Source organism: Mytilus californianus, unplaced genomic scaffold (genome assembly GCF_021869535.1).
Source record: "Mytilus californianus isolate M0D057914Y unplaced genomic scaffold, xbMytCali1.0.p SCAF_6, whole genome shotgun sequence".
In the NCBI taxonomy this organism is placed as follows: Eukaryota; Metazoa; Mollusca; class Bivalvia; order Mytilida; family Mytilidae; genus Mytilus; species Mytilus californianus.
Window position 1 is genome coordinate 114,833,757 of NW_026262712.1, and position 22,791 is coordinate 114,856,547.

Consider the following 22,791-nt stretch of genomic DNA (forward strand, 5'->3'; position numbering starts at 1 on the left):
TATCAAAGGATTTGACCATCAGCCTTGTTAAAAGTGTTTATATAAGGACTTCCACAAACAATAAAAAGCTCAAAAGTAAAATAGAGAAGTGAATTTAAGTGAGCACAATAGTAAATTACTGTAAATAACAATATCACTTGAATCATTTCTTATAGTTGGAAAACCCGAACATGTTCCAACTAAGTGACCGGAACACTTTATCTATTGACCGGAAAAAGGATGTCACCCTTCAACATAAACGTCGTTTTATCATAAACGAAACAGACTTTCCGAATCTCATCTTGCTAACTTTATCAAATAGAGACATTTGTGGTTTTTCGTTAAAAACTAGAAGTTTTAGTTAATCATTTGTTTCGGAGCTTGTATTTGTATAAATAGTTGGTCGTCAAGTCCCACGCTCATTTTACCACTTATGTGGTAAATATCGGATATCTTAAACTAAGAGGTGAGAATTTATTTATTAATTACCATGTTTATGTGTCTTACTTTTTCAGTTCATACGGTATAAAATAATTTGAAACTATAATTCTATCACATTATTCAAACAACATACATTTGAATACAGCAAAATGTTAACAGCTAAAACGAAACAAAATCACAATCGGGCACCAGTTGTAAACGACTCAATTGAATGAGGCAAAATCTACCAACCAATAAAAATACTGAAAAAGGAGAGCCAAGATCTGTAACTGTATCATTATTGATAATGTATTTTCTGTAAAAACAAATAGATGTACCTTCATTTTAGCCAGCCATAAAACCGGGTTCAACCCACCATTTTTTCTTTATATGTTCTGTACTAAGTCAGGAATATGGCAGTTGTAACAAATAGGCAGTTTCAAGTTGATTTGTTTCCTCGGTTTAGCTTGTAACCTGGCTTTGTTTTTGCTTAATCGATTTCTGACTATTGAACAGCGGTATACTACTGTTGCCTTTATTTACCTTCCTATACCTCTAAACAGTGTAAACACATTTTCTGAATCAACAAACAATAGAATAACAAAATTATTATGAAACGACAATATTAAATACACTTGATTTTTGAACCAGGCTTAGAACAAATAGACCAATATCCTTATTTCGAAAGCTCAACATACAAGAGCATAAAATACACAGTGCATATAAAAACAACTACTATTTCTACACTTTCAAGATTACTTCTAGATGCTTAATTTGGTTACCTCTGATATTCAATATGATTTACTTTTGTTCCTTACTTATTGACTACATTACAATATTTTAGTCTATCAAATTGTGATGACAGAAAAAAATATCTTCAATTTAAGTTATCTGCTCTTATTTACATACTTTAAATTATGATGTTCCTGTTCCCATACCATAATCTCGTTAACTTTACAGAGATGATGGTAACATGGTTGATAGTGACAGTACTTGTCTTTGTTTTGAATCATGGGATGGCTACGCAATCGATTATACAAAATCCCGATATGAGAGTATTTTGCCTAATGTTTGCATTACCAGGACGAAAAAATGGTCCCAATATTAACGAGTTCAAGAATCTATTTGATGCCCAACTCGAAAAAGTAGGCAAGAATATCTTCGGAAACATTTCACACAGTAAAAGGATGGAAGAGGCCGGAAAAATATGCACATTCATGGACAGTTCTTCCCCAAAATGTGCTTACCACAGGATAACTACCATTGGAAACCACATGATTGATGATATAAGAAGACTAGAACGAAACATTGGGACCGGATTCAAAGATTCGTGGTACATGTATACAGTGCTTCTGTCGACGTGGTACATGGACCGAGTATTTCTAAATCTTAATTGTGGCCCAGTGAATATCACTTCGCCTCGTCCGACATCCCAGTGGGAATATGTATCTAAATGGAGTAAGTATTTACTCTCTCGGAAAAATTTCTGCACTTGGTCAAAACCGTTGGACACAGCAGTTGCAAAAAATCTACGTCAAGAGGTGAAGAAGATTTGCAACTACAGGGAAACAGAGCCTATCTGTAGACTAGAACCGGTTCTTGACTTAGTAGATTCAATGACAAATCTATGCAACATTGTTGTCCAAACCGAATGGCAAACTAGTTCATCAGACTTTAAGTTCTTTAAAAGTGCAGCGTATATCAACTTCTTTAGTATGAGGGTTAAAATGCCGGCAGATATTGTTAACCTGTTTGACACAAACACAAGAGAAGAAGCTGTCAGAACAGGAATACTTAGCATTTTTTTTCAACTGTATGACGATTTTAAAGCCAATGACTTATCGCTAGCTGTCAAACTGTTAAAGATACTTCCCAAAAGTCAGTATTTACCGTGTGATTACAATGCGCCATTCCCATCATTCAAATGGACGATTTGCTCATGCGCTAAGGTATTTAACGAGCTCCGTTTATACCTTCAAACCTATGGTACAGGTAACGCTGATGTTTTACCTCGCAAGTTTTTGGTTTCAGATATTGACTTTCGGGATTATATAAAAAACTTAAAAGTAACTCAAATAAAAGAACTAGCAGAGAAGAATGCAGTCAGTCTACAAGTCGTTGCTATGGATATCAAGAATGATGTACAACACCGATTTCAACAACTTGGAACATACTTCAAGAAAGTAGCCTCGTACCAAAACGCAAAGCTAGATGCGGACGTTCGTTATCTTAAAGGTAGAATTGAAGACTATCAAAATAGATTTGTCAAATATGTAGATGAACTCAAGGTAAAACTAAGAAAGTTACTAGTCATTTACATTGGTAGTGCCTTGGAAGATTTACTTCAAGCCGTATTAAAGATGGTATTGCGAATGGCAATGGCTGCAAATCCATTTAAATGGCTGTTTGATAGTGGGAATTCCGACGATATTTTGGAGTCCGCGACAGAAATAGCAGAAGCATCTAGACTTTTAACTCATGCCATTGGGAGTGCAGCTAATTTTCATAAGCTTGTGGAATACAGCACTGAAATTGCAAAGAAACTGGCAAAAAATGAGAAGATGATAAAGAATGTTGGCAAGATAATGGATAGTGCTGTGAAGATTGTAGAGTCATCTGGAAATGGTTATGAAACAATGCAGTCCAATTTTTTGAGAGACTATACTTCCTATTCCCCTCAAGTTACAAAAGATGATCTAGCCAAACTAGGTGCGTATTGGGCACTATTTATCGAAGAAATATGCGAGGGCATTGCTTCTACGGGTAGTATAGCTGCAAATGCAATAAGAGGAATTACTGGTGCAACAGGCAGGTGTCGTGAAGCTAAAATAACGGCCGAACAATTGGTAGCAACACAGGAAGAGGTATACGACCTTCAGTTTGACCTTATGGAAACAATGGCAAATTTAATGCGAAGCCTCACTCAGATACAAAGCTCTAAAATTCTCGGAGAAGGTCCAAAGGCTCAGCATCCAAGTGGTTTATCCGTTGACACTATTAAAACCTTAGTAGCAGTTTCATCGATGTCGTACAATATTTTACAGACAACTAATGTTCAAATGCTGTGTAACATTTTAGAATATAAGCAGGGGGGACGAAAGCCACAGTTGTGTAACGGATTGGCTACAGATATTGACAAGTTATTAGCATCAAGAGAAAGCGAATGTCACGCTGAATTGAAATTTATAACAATGTCAACAAAAAGGACGAACAAAACTGGCGACTATTCTTGGTTAGACCTTTCTATGTTATTTCGTGGTAAAACTGTTCCATTTCAAGTACCAGAAACGAACTGGTGGATGCAGCATGCTAAACTTTTACCATCACAAAGAAATCATAGCTTTTATCTGGCTGGGTTTGAAATATATATGCCGATTGTTAGCGATGACGCTAGTCCGGTAAATATTTTAATTACTTACAGTAAATCCAATAATTTTTGCGTTGTTTCACACTGTGAAAATTGCAATCGATAAGTTCCGAAAACAAAGTTGCATTTTAAATACTGATAACATTGTTTTTATGCAGTATTTTCTGAAATCCCAATAAAACATTTCACATTTTTGTTCATTGCTTAACAATAAGCAATTAACAATTAACAGTGTTTGAATCAACAAAGCTTACCAAACTAAAATTAATAACAACCATGTGGACTATGTGTTATATATATTATTGCACCTTTCAATACATTTAGTACGTTGTCAATTTATTTGTAAATTAAAAAAAAAACAAAAAAACAAAAATAGAATCATCTCCTTTTAAACCTGTTCGATTTCATTTTAAGTTTATAAACAAGATTGTCAAATAGGGATCGTTATTACACGATTCTATACAACTTCAAAATTGGTCTTTTGAAAGGTTTAACATCTAAAGAATCCGCATTTTTAACCATACAATAAATCATTAACGACTAGATAATTCCTGGGTCATGCGTCAGAATCGCTTTTTCGGATTTACCTTCATCAGGAACGCTCAAAGCCGAATATTTGAAAGCCGAAAATGTATAATAACCAAAACAGTGAAGAGCTATATGAACAAAAAGACCTAAAAATAGCCATATTTATTTAAGGTCAACTTTGCCTAAGGGAGTTGAAACTTCAGTTACTTATAATTTCAAAATTAAAAAACGGATATTTGAGAAAGGTTTGTTATAAATCATGGCAGTACCGAAGTACTAGCTACTAAGCTAGTGATACCTTCGGGTAGATAGCAGAGATATCGACCCATTGCTGTAAAAAATGAAAACAACACTTTATAAATTTTATGTCAACTTATAAGCGTCAACTTCTATGTTTGCAACACCTGCCATGCGAATCCATATTAAGTCAAAGTATCACAATCGGGAATAGGACACACTGGGTTAATTTGCATATCAGCCTACAACCGCTATTTAAAACCGTGTTATCAAGTCCTTATTGAACGTTTATACAATGACGTCTTCTCTGTCAATCAATTCGTGGTATAGACGTGAAAATAGTATGGTCTACTTCCTGTTTCACATTTTTACAGTATATTGTAATTAAGATCAATCCAAATGTCCAGCATTATTTGAAAATAGTGTCTGAGTAAAATTCTAAACTATTCAGAAAGGATTATGTATCATGGTTTGTTTTGACTATGTTTTTCCTACTTTACTAAATTATTTTCTTTATTAGGTACTTGTGCAAGTCACCCCAACAAACGTCGACAACAAATTGTTTCAAGATGCTGAGACAAATTACATCATATCACCACTCAAACAGATGACTGACCGCCTCAAGATATCATACACAGAAGGTCACGGTTACAGTTGCCGCCAGCAAAGAATACCCAATCCATACCGAGTATGTGGCAGGAACGAACGATCATCTTTTCCACAGATATGCCCTAATTCAATAAGTAATACTATTTTTTATCTGCAGTTTCATTTGCGATTTACAATGACTAAACCGAGATATAGGATACACGAAAATCAGAAAGCAACCTTAGGTTGAGACTATTTGGACATTATTAAAAACATCAATCTATCTGTCCTTATTAAATGCAAGAAATTAAATACTTATATTGTTACTTATTTGAAATCCTTTCTGTATTTTGCAATTAGATATTATTTTAACTTGTCAAAAGTGTTGTTATCTTACCCCATTCTCATCATGACATTACCGCATCGTCGTCGATAAATACAATGCAACTATTATCAGCATATCTCATTCTCATCATGACACTACCGAATCGTCATCGGTAAACACAATGCAACTATTATCAGCATATCTCATTCTCATCATGAAATTACCGCATCGTCATCGATAAACACAATGCAAATAGCAATTTTCATTATGACATTACTGCATCGTCGTCGATAAACAGAATGCAACTATTATCAGCATATCTCATTCTCATCATGACACTACCGAATCGTCATCGGTAAACACAATGCAACTATTATCAGCATATCTCATTTTCATCTTGACATTACCGCATCGTCATAGATAAACACATTGCAAATAGCAATTCTCATTATGACATTACTGCATCGTCATTGATAAACACAATGCAACTATTATCAGCATATCTTATTCTCATCATGACATTACCGCATCGTCATCGGTAAACACAATACAAATAATAATTCTCATTATGACATTACCGCATCGTCATAGATAAAAATAATGCAACTATTACCAGCATATCTCATTCACATCATGACATTACCGCATCGTCATCGATAAACACTATGTAAATAGCATCAGACATTTTCATTATGTTAACTCTATATAGTTTTGGGGTTTTTTGCTTATGCATCTATCATTTTATACTTGTATGCCAGCATATCATCTTCAACGTATTGTACACTTTACGGCAAAGTTACATTAAAATTTTGTTTAACTTATGCATGTACAATGCACACTGGTATATTTATAGTTACTTATAGCTCAACCTTTTAACAAAAAATGATTGCTTTACAGGCAAAAAAGACAACAGTATACTGCTACCGTCCGTATACTCAAAGTTTAATTTACGAGTGGAGGGATATGAACAACTTCATCTAGATGAACCAGTCACAGATGTTCCTCTAAAAATTGGTATCAAGTTCTGCTCTGTTGATCCATCTCGACCTTTGCAACGGCGGAAAAGAGAAATATCAAGGTATGAATGATGCACAGATAACATTTTCTACTAATTACCGTGGAAGTATAACGCTGACAGGAAGTATGTTTATAAAGTATAAATAATCCTGGTATTACTGTATAAAAAAATACGGGAGATATCTGTAACTGAAACGCTATCGTGAATATCCCAGTGTGCACAACTACAAGGCTACGTAAACATATGACAGTGTCACGTGTTTCTTTGTAATACAGGTTAACATCAATGCCTTGTTGATTGATAATTGAGTCTGTGCTCATGCTGGTATAGTTCGGAGACTAATTTAATCAAAAACGAAACCTGACGATCTGTATTATGGGTCCTAAATTATGTTGACATATAAAGTAACAAATATTTAAAACATGTCAAGTATTTACCACTTTTGGAAGTGTTTCGAATAAATCTGGGTATTGATGATTGTTGCATTTAACGAAAATAGACAGTATTATCCGATGAATAATACATGTTTCTTTTTACTCTAAGGTAACAGATGACACACTTCATTATGGTTTGCATTTCTAGTAACTTCTGAAAGTTTATAAACTGAAAATGTGTGAAAATTTTGATATGTTAAAAAAACTAATTTTAAATATTTAAATATTCCGAAAATCCAAAGAATTTATAACCTTTTCAGAACGAGTTACTTAACAAGGAAATAACCGAAAAGGAAACACATGCATACTGTTTAATATAACAAAAAATACCCACTGAATACGTATTTTGTTCATCTTATACAATGTCTTGATGATTCTCATTTTCTTAACATGTAAGTGCAGTCTCTACGTATCATATGTTTTGTTAAAATGTTTACCTGATGAAAACTTATCCTTAACATTACATATTTTCGATAAACTGTTAAGTCCTAATAGAATAATGATTTTTTATTATATTTAGGCAATTTTTAGCTTTCCTCAGTAATTGGTATTAAATATGCAAAATGAAGTTAATTTTTTAAATAAATCTTTGACGCAACAACAAATCGGACTTTGAATATGGTTTTAATCGTAGGGATGATTCCCAAGTACAGTATACCGACACACTTGTGATAGATAGGAGTTGTAAAATACCAAACGTAGGAGGAATTCAAGAAAATAGCACACTAATGTGACAAACAAGACAGATGAAAAGGTGTTACAGACAGGAAAATAGTACTTATACCTATCTTCGTTACTCAACAATTACTTAGACTTATAATGTTTTACTGACCAACTACTTATAAAAATGAGTTATTGTTCGCCAATTACTTCGACGTTTGACTTTATACTTAAAAATTACTTATACTCTTACTTATAACTCACCAATCACTTATAAATATTACTTTTTATTCACTAAATATTTATACCAATGACTTGCTAATCACCAATTACTTATATCTATTACTGACCGAGTACTAACCAATTACTTATATCTATAACTGACTGAGTACTTACCAATTACTTATATTTATAACTTACTGAGTACTAACCAAATACCTATATTTATAACTGACTGAGTACTTACCAATTACTTATATCTATAACTGACTGAGTACTCACCAATTACTTATATCTATAACTGACTGAATACTTACAAAAAAATTATATCTATAACTTACTGAGTACTTACCAATTATTTATATCTATAACTGACTGAGTACTAACCAAATACTTATATCTATAACGGACTGAGTACTTACCAAATACTTATATCTATAACTGACTGAGTACTTACCAAATACTTATATCTATAAGGGATCATAGATTTATTCTTACGAGGAAGCTCCGAGCATGCTCGGAGGATGCTCAGAGCTTTTTCAGGAGGCTCTTCTCTGCAGTTTATGTGAAAATAATTATCATGATCCATTAAGATGTCAATCAAATCTACACCACTTCTATAATAAGGAAAGTTGAGCATTATAGAGGAAGCTCAATTAACACCTGTGTAAACAACTGATCTATTCAAATACATTTTGCATGACATTTTACAAATTATAGAAAAGATAAGAAATTCTTCAACAGTACTGTGTAATGCTTGGAAAGAAATCTAAAGTCTCCACAAAAAAGTGAAAGTCATTTAACAAAAAATATACAATTATTATATTTATTAATCATTTCTTTTTTTATAATAAAAAAAATTCTCAAATTTTATAATTAGATGATATGATTTAAATATAGTTTATATTATATAATATGATACATAAAAGTTATCAAGACACAAACAACAGTCAGGGGGCGATACTAAACAAGTTATTTTTTTTAGTTACTTAATATATATTAATAGGTATTTTTTGTTTTTTTAAATTATTTGATATAAACTCAATAGTTATTTTAAATGTCAAAAGTGGACTAAATGTAGTTTTTAAGAATTTTTTCATCATTTCATTAAGTAAAATTAAGTATTTATCCAACTTGAGATGAGTATAGAGAGATTACTTTAAAAATAATGACAAAAATATTACTTTTATAAATTATTTTATACATCTTCGAAAAACTAAGCATACTTACAATTATTTAAGGAACATATGTATTTGTTTTTGATAAAGATTTCAAATTATAAATAACTTCAAGTCTTAATTAAATCACAAAGTTCCATCCATTTATATTTGTTCATCTCTAAGATTTTAAAGGAAAATGTTATTTTAATAGCCCCAAGAGACCAATCTATGACCAAGAAGTGTGGCATCAGAAAGGCAATTAGTGTTTCAGGAGGATTTAAATAGTTTTATACTGCATTGGGAAGGAAAATAACCAGATGTGAAAATTTGGTAAAGCTTGTAAAACCTGTATGAATGGACACCTATAGAAATAATATTAACAGAAGTTACTTATTCATGATATATAAGTAATATTTGAAACAACCTTGTTTTCAATATAACTTGTACAAGTAATTTTGAAAATTACTTGTTTAAGTAATGCCCCTAACTATTAAAACAATGATAATTTTTTTTTTTTTTTATAAAATAGCAAAGTAAGTTTTTTATAAAAAAAATTATGGCTACTCTAAGAAAAGTTGAGGAGGTAATACCACCATTGTTTTCCCTCTAGTACGTCTCACTTTAATTGTCATTTTTTTTTATAATTGTGCAGATTTGGTTTTATTTTAAATAAAGAAATACTTGGCATAATTATATAAGTGAAGTTTTATCCTGACCTGTACTTGAATGAAAATCTAATATAAAATTGTTTCCCCCTATCAGTCTTTGTTTAATTGGTATTTTTCCAAAAATATGTGCAGAATTTATCTATGTTTTAAATAAAGAAATACTTGACATGAGTAAAGTTTTTTCTTGTCCTGTACTATAGTAATAAAACAACATAATTTTTCAGTGCATATAAGAAAGAAGACATCACCAGAATTAACCAACCAAATTCTATCCCCTTTTTTTTCTCTGTTTACAAGCTTTAGTAGCCATGTCCGTTAAAAATTGCAAAAATATTTTATATAAAAAACAAACTGCTATTTTATAAAAAAAAAAATACCATTGTTTAGTTAAGTGCATTACTTAAACTAGTAATTTTCAAAATAACCTATACAAGTTATATTGAAAACAAGGTTGTTTCAAATATTACTTATATATCATGAATAAGTAACTTCTGTTAATATTATTTCTATAGGTGTCCATTCATACAGGTTTTACAAGCTTTAACAAATTTTCACATCTGGTTATTTTCCCCATGCAGTATAAAACTATTTTTAAAAATCCTCCTGAAACACTAATTGCCTTTCTGATGCCACACTTCTTGGTCATAGATTGGTCTCTTGGGGCTATTAAAATAACATTTTCCTTCAAAATCTTAGAGATGAACAAATATAAATGGATGGAACCTTGTGATTTAATTAAGACTTGAAGTTATTTATAATTTGAAATATTTTTCAAAAACAATTACATATGTTCCTTAAATAATTGTAAGTATGCTTAGTTTTTCGAAGATGTATAAAATAATTTATAAAAGTAATATTTTTGTCATTATTTTTAAAGTAATCTCTCTATACTCATCTCAAGTTGGATAAATACTTAATTTTACTTAATGAAATGATGAAAAAATCCTTAAAAACTACATTTAGTCCACTTTTGACAGTTAAAATAACAATTGAGATTATATCAAATAATTTAAAAAAACAAAAAATACCTATTAATATAAGTAACTAAAAAAATAACTTGTTTAGTATCGCCCCCTGACTGTTGTTTGTGTCTTGGTAACTTTTATGTAGCATATTATATAATATAAACTTTATTTATATCATATCATCTAATTATAAAATTTGAGAATTTTTTTCATTATAAAAAAAGAAATGATTATTTTAAAAATATAATAATTGTATATTTTTTGTTAAATGACTTTCACTTTTTGTGGAGACATGAGATGTTTCTTTCCAAGCATTACACAGTACTGTTGAAGAATTTCTAATCTATTCTATAGTTTTGTAAAATTTCAGGCAAAATGTATTTGAATAGATAAGATGTTTACACAGGTGTTAATTGAGCTTCCTCTATAATGCTCTACTTTCCTTATTATAGAAGTGGTGTAGATTTGATTGACATCTTAATTGATCATGATAATTATTTTCACATAAACTGCAGAGAAGAGCCTACTGAAAAAGCTCTGAGCATCCTCCGAGCATGCTCGGAGCTTCCTCGTAAGAATAAATCTATGATCCCTAACTGACTGAGTACTTACCAATTACTTATATCTATAACTGACTGAGTACTTACCAATTACTTATATCTATAACTGGCTGATTACTTACCAATTACTTATATCTATAACTAATTACTCACCAATTGCTTATAAATTGTAGAATACGCAAACAAAAATCAAATGGAGATTTATGTTGTCCTCAGAACAAACAGTATTTCTCAGAAGTGACAAAACATTGTGAAGCTTGTCCTGTTGGGTCCCAGAGCTACTACAATGGTCTGTTTTGTGGTTAGTATAATTGCCTTTGTTTTATGAAAGTATTACATATCGTTAAAATTCCTGTAGCATTTCTTTTGTTAAAACAGTGAAAGATATCAAAGGGACATTTAAAAGTCTTCAAGTTGAAGAGCAACCGAGAAAGCCATGACAAAAAATAAAAACGACAAAAAAACAAACCGTAGTGTTTAAAACACAGAACAATATAGACTAAGCGACACGATCCCTACTAAAAACCAATTGTGATCATAAAACATCTAAAAGGGGTTCAGTATGTAATTTATAATAACAGAATTAAAAGCTATTTATTTTGGATATGTCATGTTAGCGATACATTTAACATTGCCATAAAGCGCGAGGTTTGGCTAGCCACAAAACCAGGTTCAACCCACCATTTTTTCTAAATATGTCCTGTACTAAGTCAGGAATATGGCAGTTGGTATCTAAAAGTTCGTTTCTATGTATGTTGCATTGTCGTTTGTTTTTTGTTGCACTTCAGTGTTCTGTTGTTTCGTTGTTTTCCTATTATAGTTGATGTGTTTCCCTCGGTTTTAATTATTTCGTAACCCGGATTTGTTTTCTCTCAATTGATTTATAACTTCTGAACAGCGGTATACTACTGTTGTCTTTATTAACGATTTTTACAAAAAAAAACAAAAACATATATTTTATAACATATATTTTGTGTCAAACTATTTTGAGTGGAGCTGTCTTAATATTGATGACAAGGTTTTAAAATGATGCTTTTTTAGAAGTTGTTGCTGTTATGCAGTAAATATATGAATTTTGAAGCTTTACTGTGAAGAATTCTATGATATAAATACTTACGTCTTAGTTTTATAACACTTTTTGAAATATCCAAGGAGCCAAAAGGATGGCATTCTGAATTCGATACCATCATTTTGTTAACAGATTTATTTTAACCAGAATTCGTTTAACTTTTTCTAAAAAAACTTATTGAAACTACGATATTCAAGTACCAGATGTGGAAGTAAGATATTATATTAAAAATCATAAATGTTCGCTAAATCCGGAAACGTGGTGTTACTTTAAATGATCACAGCAAAAAAACAATATAATTTCGCCTCAGGGATATATACAAATACATTAACTGTATTTTTCAGGCAAACTTATCAACATACCTTTCTCTGGAAACATTACAGAAAACTTCACATATCATAAGGCGGTTAATCTGTGCAAGCAGAGTGGTTCCAATATTACATCGACTCAGCTTTTCGTCCAAGCGCGTCAACTGGGCCAGACGTCATGTGTGTGTGCCTGGTTAGAAGGATCCCGTGTTGATTCGATTACTACTAGAAACAATTGTAGAAACAAAACAGCTTGTTCGACATCGGGAAATATCAAATACGTTCATTGCACGACAAATTTTTTCCACTAAGGAACAAGCATGAATTTCGTATAGAAATATGTCCAATATAACAAGTTCTTTTTCTTTTTAATAAACTAGCTTATAAAATTGAACAAAATAAGGAAAAGTGTGTACTGATGGAGTGTTGAAGTTTTTATAAAAAGTCTGAGCGTTGACAAAGTAAATCAAGGCCATTTAGGATCATTCCATATTCAGTCTGTTTAATCAAAAAGTTCTCAAGGTTAAATCATTTCCAAACTGATATGATGTCTTTTACGTTTAATGATTAATTCATACATTTTTTATGTAACTCTCTATTGAGTACTAATGAGGAAGATATGATGATTTAGAAACGATGATTAGGTAAAACGTAAAAAAAGCTCTCTAAAGATTCATACAATTTACACATACCTAGAAGTAGTTGGTTAGATGCAAACAATTCGCACATTCATAAATCCTACAACTATAGGTATATAGATATAACTAAATAACCAGAATAACTTTTGTACAATAATAATTGATTTATTATGTTGCTTGCCATTCGACATTCGACCGAAATACTCTTTTCTATAAATCAGGTCTAACTTGTTCATAATAACGAAGCAACTATCTTAAAAGATCTTTCGTGTATGCTTTACCAAATATATATTCATGTCATGAATTATTCCTGAATAGTAGATTGTAAAAAAAATGAGGGATAATATTTTAAAATTACTTTTGTCATGTTAAGAAAGTTCCAATACCTCAAAACAAAAACGTCCACGAAGTTTGCATTGTTTCGTCGAAGTCAATCAGGGATAAATGCAATTTGTGTCGAAGGTGTCCTTTTTGTAGCGCAGATTGAATACAAAGTAGTACCCCCTGTCATATAAATTACTGATAAATACAGGAGTATTTGTGATTATATAGCATGTTATGTTTTATATAAATTACTGATAAATACAGGAGTATTTGTGATTATATAGCATGTTATGTTTTTACAGGAGTATTTGTGATTATATAGCATGTTATGTTTTATCGGAGTATTTGTGATTATATAGCATGTTATGTTTTATCGGTATATTTTCAGATAGATTTAGTGTCCTAAATCCTGGTTTTAGAATACATGACTGCCAGAATCTTCTGCTCTGGTCCTTGTAAAATTAAATATAGTACAATGTAGATTTGTGATGTCAAATATGCTTGACCCGACCTTATTAACTTTGACCCTGACTTAATATGACTTAATGTTTGAATGAATGTTTGACCCTAACTGATCAACTGATTAACCGGTTTACTGGTGCTACTACTGTTTCTTTAAAAAAAAATATGATTTTCATCATATTGAGTCTGTGGAATATTATCTTTTCGACCATTATAAAGCCGCAATGAGCTCATTTAAAAAAGGACATTTTAAAACGTAAAAAAATGTGACTAGCTTAAAAAAGATCTATAAAAATACGTCCAGCTGGAAATAGCATGTTCAGGGCGATGTAACGCTTAAAAGTAGTGCTTTTGAAAAGTTCTGTATTACAGTAAATTTGATATTGGGCGTTCGGTTGGCAAATGGATTTAAAACAGTTCATAACTAAAAAAGTTTCGTACAAGTATTATTCTGTAAAAATAAACGTCATGACTTTTTTTGTTGAATTGCTTAATCAGGATTGCTACCATGATTTGAAAACCTTTACTAAAATGATTTTTTTCAACTTGCATGTGTTGATTGAGTACAAAACATTTCCACTTTTATTTCTTTATACGACAGAATGATCTTTGTACAGTCTGATATCAAATCTGATAACATTTGTCATCTAAGTTTTGTTTTAATAAAACAATACTTACCTTTTCCTGTCTTCATTAATATTTTTGCAGTATACCAACACTTGTCTGGATACCAAAATGCTTCAACAGACGTACCAACTTCAAACTCCTATAACATAAATGAAAAATAAGCATCTTACAACTACACAAAACATATGAAAGCGTTTATACCACACAGTGTATTTCCTCGTGTCTAGACCCAAAAGATTGACAGGGTTTAAAGACACGGCCGACTGGTCTCACTTGTCCAGCCGTAAAACTCCTCGTTAAAAGTAGGTTAAAAAAGTGTACTATTGTCGTAATCTGTAACTTTTTGGCAAATCTTCTCCTCTGAAATTGCTTTGCCAGATTTATCTAAATTAGACAATAAGCATTATTGGAATATTTTGTTTTAAAAATGTGTCTTATGATCCCGCCTGCCAGCTAATATGGCTCACATGACTAAAAAAAAGTTTTGAGTAAAGCACAAGTTTTAAGATTTTTTTTTTTCAAAATTGCTCTGGATAGAAAAAAATCTTGGAGAGGCAGAAATGTCCAGAATGTTCAAATTTGCCCACTGTCTATTTACGCCAGTACTGTCCAGATTATTCTGTAATCGGAGATATTGTTATAGTTGTTTGTACACTTTTTTTGTTCTTTTATTTACCTTTGAACTCATCCTCCTTTTCTTCTTGTTCAAGTTGTCACTACAGTCATTTGTTAGTTTTTGTTTTGGAGTCAATAATCCACCAGATACCTGTAAATATATATATAAAAAAAATTCTGTGTACAAAGTGATATTATTAAAAGTTTTCTTATGACAATGGCACGTCACAGTTACAGTAATATGTAAGTCATTAACAGCAAACAAACTTAATATAAAAATCTATATTGAAAAACTTTACGTACACTTGACATAGAATAATATATAAGATAAACAAGTTGGAACTAAAATTTATAATAAAATATAATAAATGGGAAAAACTGTTAAATTATCGAATGAAAAACTGACATTCATTTGTAAATCAAATGCATATGACTAAAAGAATCTGATCAAATAAAAAAGTGAGAAAATATGAACACAGGGGTCAAAATTATTTTGTCACTTACACTGAAAAAAGAATTCCGTACGAAACTCAACAAATCTTCCAGATTTTAAGTCAATTACGTACAATCAGATCAACAAAGTTAATATCATGGGTTCAACAAACAAAAAATAACACTGTCTAAATATAAAAAGAATAAGTGATATGATTGCCAATGAGACCAAATGACACAGAAATAAACAGCTATAGGTCACCGTGCGGCCTTCAACAATGAGCAAAGCCTATACCGCATAGTCAGCTATACAAGGCCCCGAAATGACAAATGTAAAACAGTTAACAAAAAAATAAAGGACATTTTGTATTTTAAGGTTAATATACGTAGGTAATAAAACCTGGGAACAGTATATCTAACGGGAAATGAATCTGATACGCTTTTCAGTATAAAATTGATAAAATCTCGGACTCCCCGAGACTTCCTGAGATTTACGGATCTTGGTAGCGTCTGATTGAAAAAATATCAGAACTGCTCAACAAATAAACCACATAACTCTAACTGTAAATAAAAACAAGTTTTATCATTTTGTAGATATATTTTGTCATATAAAATTACCAAAATAAGTTTGATTTATTTGATGTGAAGTGTTTTATAATAGTTTGGGAATTTGTAAATCATCGCGGTAATGGCCGCCATTTTTTTATTACCTGGTTTGCATTCTGCACAATTCTGTGATGAAATGCATGCGATTTTAACAAATTTGAAGTGACAGAATACAAGTTTGATACACTAGCATCACTATAAAACTAGTTTGAATGACATTTTATTGATAATATCAGAAATTATTAGGATAATAGCGAGTCCGTTTTTAACACATGTCCGTTTCTGTATCGTATCTTTATTAACTATGGCACGACATAAAATCGACTACAATCAGGTAGTGTCAAGTCCCGTCAATATATATGTTCCTGATAAAACTTACAATAGAGTTTACTTGGCTTTTGTGTTTTTCAGTATGTTGACATCTTGTAGATTCTTCAAATTCCTGAACTTTCTGTTCTAAACAAGCTTTTGCTTCTTCCTGTAAAAACATCATTGTTTTCAGAGTTTGCGTATTGAGAACATTTAAATAAGCACTATTTTATTATTATGTGTAAAAACAGGTACATAACATGTAAGATGTTTATTGTATTTTTCTTTGTTGTCTCTCGTATTTATTCTAAGCTGATAAAGATGTTTGATTAATTATGTAATGCAAAATAAAGATCAACAGACTGAATGGTCAATACACCAGTTTCACATTTAACTGCGCATGTCTAATCTAATTAGCCAAACTATAAAATCACGCGATAATTTCCGAGAGTTCATCAACTGGGGGCTAACGGTTATAAGCAGTGACCATGCAGACTTGGGAAAAAAATCATCTGATTAAATGTTTGCGTTTACATGTCGAAGCAACATGAGCATCATTCGAATCAAAATATAAAAATTATATTGACGAGACAACTTTATAAACAATGACACATTTAAAGATTTTAAAACGGACTACTGCTGTGTTATTGGTTGCGGTAATATACGATCTGATATGCCGCCTGGCTTTAATTGTACCTTTAATTGTCACAAATTCACGCTTAGGTCGTTCACTTAACGGGAAGAATAAATTAGATAAATAAACGGGACTCACTTCATCTACATAGTATTAGGTCATAAATTAAGAAGTCAATTAACACCTTAGCCATGTGGAATCCTCGTTTTACCTTGTACAATCTCACCAGGTGACAATTGATAAAAACGTACCCTTATCTATACATACAGTTACTGATAAAGGGCGACTATTTGATTGATTTATTCACCTTTTTTCACAATTATTTCCTGCATCCTGCAGATTATTCTTTTCCATCCTGCCTGGTCATACTTATTTATTTTTAACTCCTACTAGAATATAATTTTCTAAACCCCCCCCCCCCGACCCCCTAAAAATCAAATGGTCATCCCCTTATACAGAATGTTAACCCTGGTACTTAATTTATACTTATTTATCATGGCCATTACGGACCTTAATGCCACTGGGAATATTTTAATAATTAAGAAGGGGGTCATTCAGCAATTTGATCTTTTTGTATGGCAAAGCGTGGTAAATATAGGATATTTTATTAGTTTTAATGGCATGAAAAATGATAAAGTTGAAAATATGTAGAAAATTACTCTGGTTGCTGGGACTGAACCTCTGCATAGACGAAGTCGATCATGAACATAGCTTAGATACATGTATTAAAAAGGTATTGAATGCATTGTATTATAGTCTGATGTTTGAAATTTCTGATACGTATTTTAAAACTGCTTTTATATCTCTCTTCATTATCATGGCCGTTTAGAATATCACTGACGCAGAAATATTTGAAACAAATGTACATTCAAATAAGAGGATGTGGTATGAGTGCCAAAGAGAAAACTCTCAATCCAAGTCACAATGTATAAGAAGTTAACAATTATAGGTCACAGTACGGTCTTCAACACGGAGCCGAGGCCCTGTCTACTACATGTCAATTTTTTCTGTTGGTATTCTGAAAGCATTTTATAAGAGCTATATCTTCCCACATTTCATTTTGATATTTTATCATTTGTCATCTGTACTATTATTTGTCTGTTTGTCTTTTTATTTTTGGCCATGACGTTGTCGGTTTGTTTTCGGTCTATGAGTTTGACTGTCCCTCTGGTGTCTTTCGTCCCTCTTTCATTTTACCTTCAAATATTCATATAATGATACTTTAAATTTTTTCTCTGTATAGTCCATACAAAAGGTTTCATATTTTTACAGCCTGTAGCTTAAAAACAAAACTCGGTGACCTACCATTGTGTTTTTCATATCTTTAACATATCACAATATATACTACATCTTTGACAAAGGATATAAGGACAAATTCTATCAATTTTGGTTTACACTTCCATACTACTATAAGTGGAAATTTCGATTATTTAGTAATGCCGGTAACTTGTCCTTGTACCCATAAAATTTCACGTAAAAGTCACCATAATAATAACCTTTTTTTTTTTAAAAGAAAATTAAAAGTTTGAGTCTATGATACTAAACCTATATGTTTGGCCGTAACCCCTTTACATGCATGTCACAAGCCGAAGATGCAAAACAATATTTCAGAAAAACTGCGAATTGATACTGGAACAGAACTGAAATTAAATGTATTTTCTTTTTATCAAATACTTTTCTCTTTTCAAGAAAAATCAAACTGATATACGGCAATGTAAATAGCACAGTAGGCAAAAGAAAGCAATTACAAGATAAAAACCATGTTACTAATATTAAAACAGAACTGGCAGCAACAAGATGACTTATTTTCAGGTTTGAATTGTTGGTGTTGGGATCTTTTAGAGCTTACTTTTTGGTATGAATTTTTTCATTGTCGAGAGCTGTATGGTGATATATAGTTGCTTTCGTCTGTCATTTAGGTCTGGTGGATAGCTGTTTCGTTTGCAATCATACCACATCTTTTTATTTTAAATTTGTTAATCAAATAAACGATTATCAAAAATTAAACTTAAATAATTTCAAGCATACACCATGAGAGAGAGATGTGTATTATTAGTTGATTTATTATTGTGTTGCTAAATATCAGAGTCAATTTGATTTAGCCCCCTGTCACGTATGATATTGTTAATTATCGCGGGATTTAACCTCAAACGCGCATAGGATTTCGAGATCAGCGTTGATAAGTCGCTTATGTGAAACTGGTCTATTGACTTCATATAAATTACAACTCTTTATGCATCATGATTGTGATCTGATAACTATCAGAAGTCTGTTTCAGAATTATTCCACAAATTATCAACAAAATAACAAGCGTTTTGTCTAAGGGCTATTACAACCCTATAAAAGCAAAGTATTCAACTTACCAATTTATTGTACAATTCTTCCAGGGTTTGGTATTTTGTTTTTTCAACTTGTAGCAGATAACTAGATTTTTCATTTTTACCAATCTGCCTATCCAAGACAACTTTGAGTTCATTCTCTGATCTCCTCAGTTGCTGTAATTTAATTTCAAGTGCACTGCATTTTTTCCTTTCTTGATTCAACAATGTCTCAAAGTCCTCTTTTTTCTTTTGTTCTTCTGTCAACTTTGATTTTAACGTGGATGAAGTAGTTGCCAATTTTTCTTTATCTGCAGTCAGTTGTTTAATTTTAGACTCAATAGATAAATATAATGAAATGCTCAATTATCTAATGGGTTATATAGAAATAACAAAGACACATTTTAAATGCTTGTTATGAAAGAGGTGTGACTGATTCCCTGACTAAAGTTAAACCAGCTGGCAATAGCAATTTAAGAGTCTGGTATATAATGTTAAAAAGTTTCATCAATAAATTACAACCATAAAATTTTTAAAATTATCTGTTAACAATAATTAACAAAAGGCAGTTTTGAAATAATATCGTAAACGAAAATAAATCAAAATGGCAGTGGTGTGTCATCAGTAGGGATTTATAATTTAGATGCACGTTCGGAAATACACCAAAATGAAGTTCAAACATTAAAGTACGCAATCATATAAATCAATGACATTTGGAATTCCCGTGAAATGATGAAATTGAGAAAAAATCGTCATCAATGGATACATGCAACTTATTCTGTATGTTCGTTTAAAGTGCCAACATACTTATCATTGATCTTTCTGTCAACATCTGACGGATCTGCTTTCGTTTTCCCCAATTGTTTTCTTCCGATCTGAACTTACACTATAAAATAAATCCAGTGATATTATCTAAGTCGGTAATTCGGCTAATTACCATAAATATCGAAGAGATCTTTGAAATTGCACTTGTATACCAATAATACATTTAAAACAACACCAGTTTAAAAAATTACAAGGATGCAGTCTACACCAACCACCAAATACACAGGCAAATTTTGTTCACGTGAATTTCACGTGAGTCTCATTTCACGTGAAAGTCACGTAAAATTCACGTGAGTTTCACATGAATTTCACGTGAATTTTTGCTCACGTGAATATCACGTGAATTTTTCATGTGAATTTCACGTGAACAGTTTTCACGTGAAATTCACATGAAATTCACGTGAAACTCACATGATCTGACTTACGTGAATTTAACGTGAACTTGTTAACGTGAAACTCATGTGAAATTCATGTGAATTTCACATAAACTTTTTTTCACGTGAAATTCACGTGATCTCACTCACATGAAATTCACATGATTTGACTCACGTGAATTTCACATGATTTGACTCAGGTGAATTTCACATGATCTGACTAACGTGAAATTCACGTGAAATTCATTTGATCTGACCAAGGCTAATTTTTTATATAATGTGCTTACGTGGTTGGTTTTGCACAAGATAAAATCACTGTTTAAAATAATTAAGTGTGTGCACTAATTATTGCCATTTTGACATAATCGCCAAAATGTAAAAATAATTATTGAAGAAGAATTAGAATAAGAATATAGATATTTTATTTGTTTGAAATACAAAAATTAACAAATTCTAACAAAATTTCACAATAAACATTTTAAAAACATACTCAGGAGAACATTTTTACTAGCACTTTAATATAATTTACATTAAAGGGGGACATATAACCATCAAATGATTAATATTTATCTTTTTATTTCGCATGAATTATCTCCCTTGATAGTGGATTAGATGCAACTACAAAAAGATCAGTGTTGGTTTTGAGTTGTATTTTCTATCACTGTTTATATTTATCTCTAGTAGAGCAATAATGGTAGAATTTGTATCTTTGATTTCAAATTCCTAAGATACTTAGAATATATTGATGGGCTAATATTGATTTATCAGTAATATTTCTATTTTCATTTATCAGTAAACTTAATTTCTTTCACACATTTAAAGTTTCCTTTATTTTTGTACTCTTATAAAATATGGGAGGTAACTCCAGCTTTTGAAATAGATTCCTGTTACTGTAATTAAGATCCTTTACTTTCCATAATTGCAAAGAAAAAAATTGATAATGAATATCACTTCAAAACCTGAGTTATCTCCCTTTTTTGCTGTGTATTAAACTTTTCCTCAAACTTATAAGTCAAGTGCAATTTTGAGCTTTGAACCACACATAAGATTAACAATAGGACATATGAATAAAAATAAGTAAGTGTGCTGAAAAGAATTTTATTGGGCCAAATGTTGTCAATAAATGTTAAATTGAATGTTTATCAAACATGTCAAAGTATACATATTGGAAGTGCAGTATATTTTTAAAACTGCTTTGCTATCAGAAATATGAAAAATGTTTGATTTAATATGATTATACAAAAGCGGTAAATGCTAACTACTCCCTCATCTAAAAAAAAGAAAGAAAAAAGAAAATATCTTCTTTCAGGGATTGTATGTGTATCAACTGGATTGCAATTTATGTGTTGGTACACTTCAAAATATTTTATAAACCTTTTTATAATGATCAAGATTTCTCAATTTTTCCTTTTGAGTTAATGAGTAGTCAGGGTTTGTCAATCAATGGGAAAAAATTTTTAAACTAAATATTAATTTTATAATTTCAGTAGTAACTAGGTAGGGATTTATTTAAATTTTATGTTGTGTTTTTTTTTTACATTCAATGAGTCTATGGGAGTAACATTCTGACTTAACAGTGCTTAATGAAAAATGACAAAAAAATCTTTAGGGTAGGCTATTATTAAGACTAAAAAGTAGGGTAGTTAGGGTAACTACATATATCATCTGCCCCCCCCCCTTTTGTGGGAAAAATTTTGGTTGATTATATAGGGAATCACTGAAGCATGACTGGAGCCCCCCCCCCCCCCCCCCCCCCCCCCCCCCCCATGTTTAAGGTCAGTTAGTGCTCCCACCCTATGAAAAGTTCTAAATCGCCAATGTATATTTTTATCTGGCTTATTAATAAGTATGTTTTAAGGAGAAAATTAAGGATTGTCTGAAATAATTTGTTAATTTATAGCGAATGGTTGGTTAAATTTACAACTTCGATAGATCTGATATTATTTATTAAAAAAAAAACTACAGTCTTGAAACATGAAAAACCAGGAATTTTACACCTAAAAATGCTGTATAATTTTCAAATATTTTTAATTATCTTTTAAAATTTATAGATAATAAACATATTTTAAGTCCTATATAGTGTCCCAGGCAAATGCATTAATGTGCTATGTATGTTATCGAA

General features: G+C 31.2%; 2 protein-coding genes across 2 annotated transcripts; one reads left to right on the top strand and one right to left on the bottom strand.

Annotated features, from left to right (window-relative positions):
* Positions 1–401: 401 nt before the first annotated feature.
* Positions 402–14,611, top strand: LOC127704525 (uncharacterized). Its single transcript, XM_052208616.1, has 6 exons — positions 402–445; positions 1,360–3,797; positions 5,052–5,274; positions 6,342–6,522; positions 11,302–11,429; positions 12,542–14,611. Exons 2-6 carry the CDS (start codon positions 1,362–1,364, stop codon positions 12,814–12,816), a joined length of 3,243 nt encoding a protein of 1,080 aa, XP_052064576.1. The 5' UTR covers positions 402–445; positions 1,360–1,361; the 3' UTR covers positions 12,817–14,611.
* LOC127704539 (uncharacterized) lies at positions 13,727–16,876 on the bottom strand. Its single transcript, XM_052208631.1, has 3 exons — positions 16,589–16,876; positions 15,233–15,322; positions 13,727–14,695 (listed from the first exon to the last, which is right to left on the bottom strand). Exons 1-3 carry the CDS (start codon positions 16,700–16,702, stop codon positions 14,573–14,575), a joined length of 327 nt encoding a protein of 108 aa, XP_052064591.1. The 5' UTR covers positions 16,703–16,876; the 3' UTR covers positions 13,727–14,572.
* Between the last annotated feature and the right edge of the window lie 5,915 nt (positions 16,877–22,791).

Coding starts and splice junctions, on each gene's coding strand:
- LOC127704539 (XM_052208631.1), bottom strand. CDS start 16,702: ATGATGTTTTTACAGGAAGAAGCAAAAGCTTGTTTAGAACAGAAAGTT. Junction 15,323..16,588: donor AAAGCCAAGTAAACTCTATT/GTAAGTTTTATC, acceptor ATATATTTACAG/GTATCTGGTGGATTATTGAC. Junction 14,696..15,232: donor AAAGGAGGATGAGTTCAAAG/GTAAATAAAAGA, acceptor TTTATGTTATAG/GAGTTTGAAGTTGGTACGTC.
- LOC127704525 (XM_052208616.1), top strand. CDS start 1,362: ATGATGGTAACATGGTTGATAGTGACAGTACTTGTCTTTGTTTTGAAT. Junction 6,523..11,301: donor CGGAAAAGAGAAATATCAAG/GTATGAATGATG, acceptor TATAAATTGTAG/AATACGCAAACAAAAATCAA. Junction 11,430..12,541: donor CTACAATGGTCTGTTTTGTG/GTTAGTATAATT, acceptor TGTATTTTTCAG/GCAAACTTATCAACATACCT.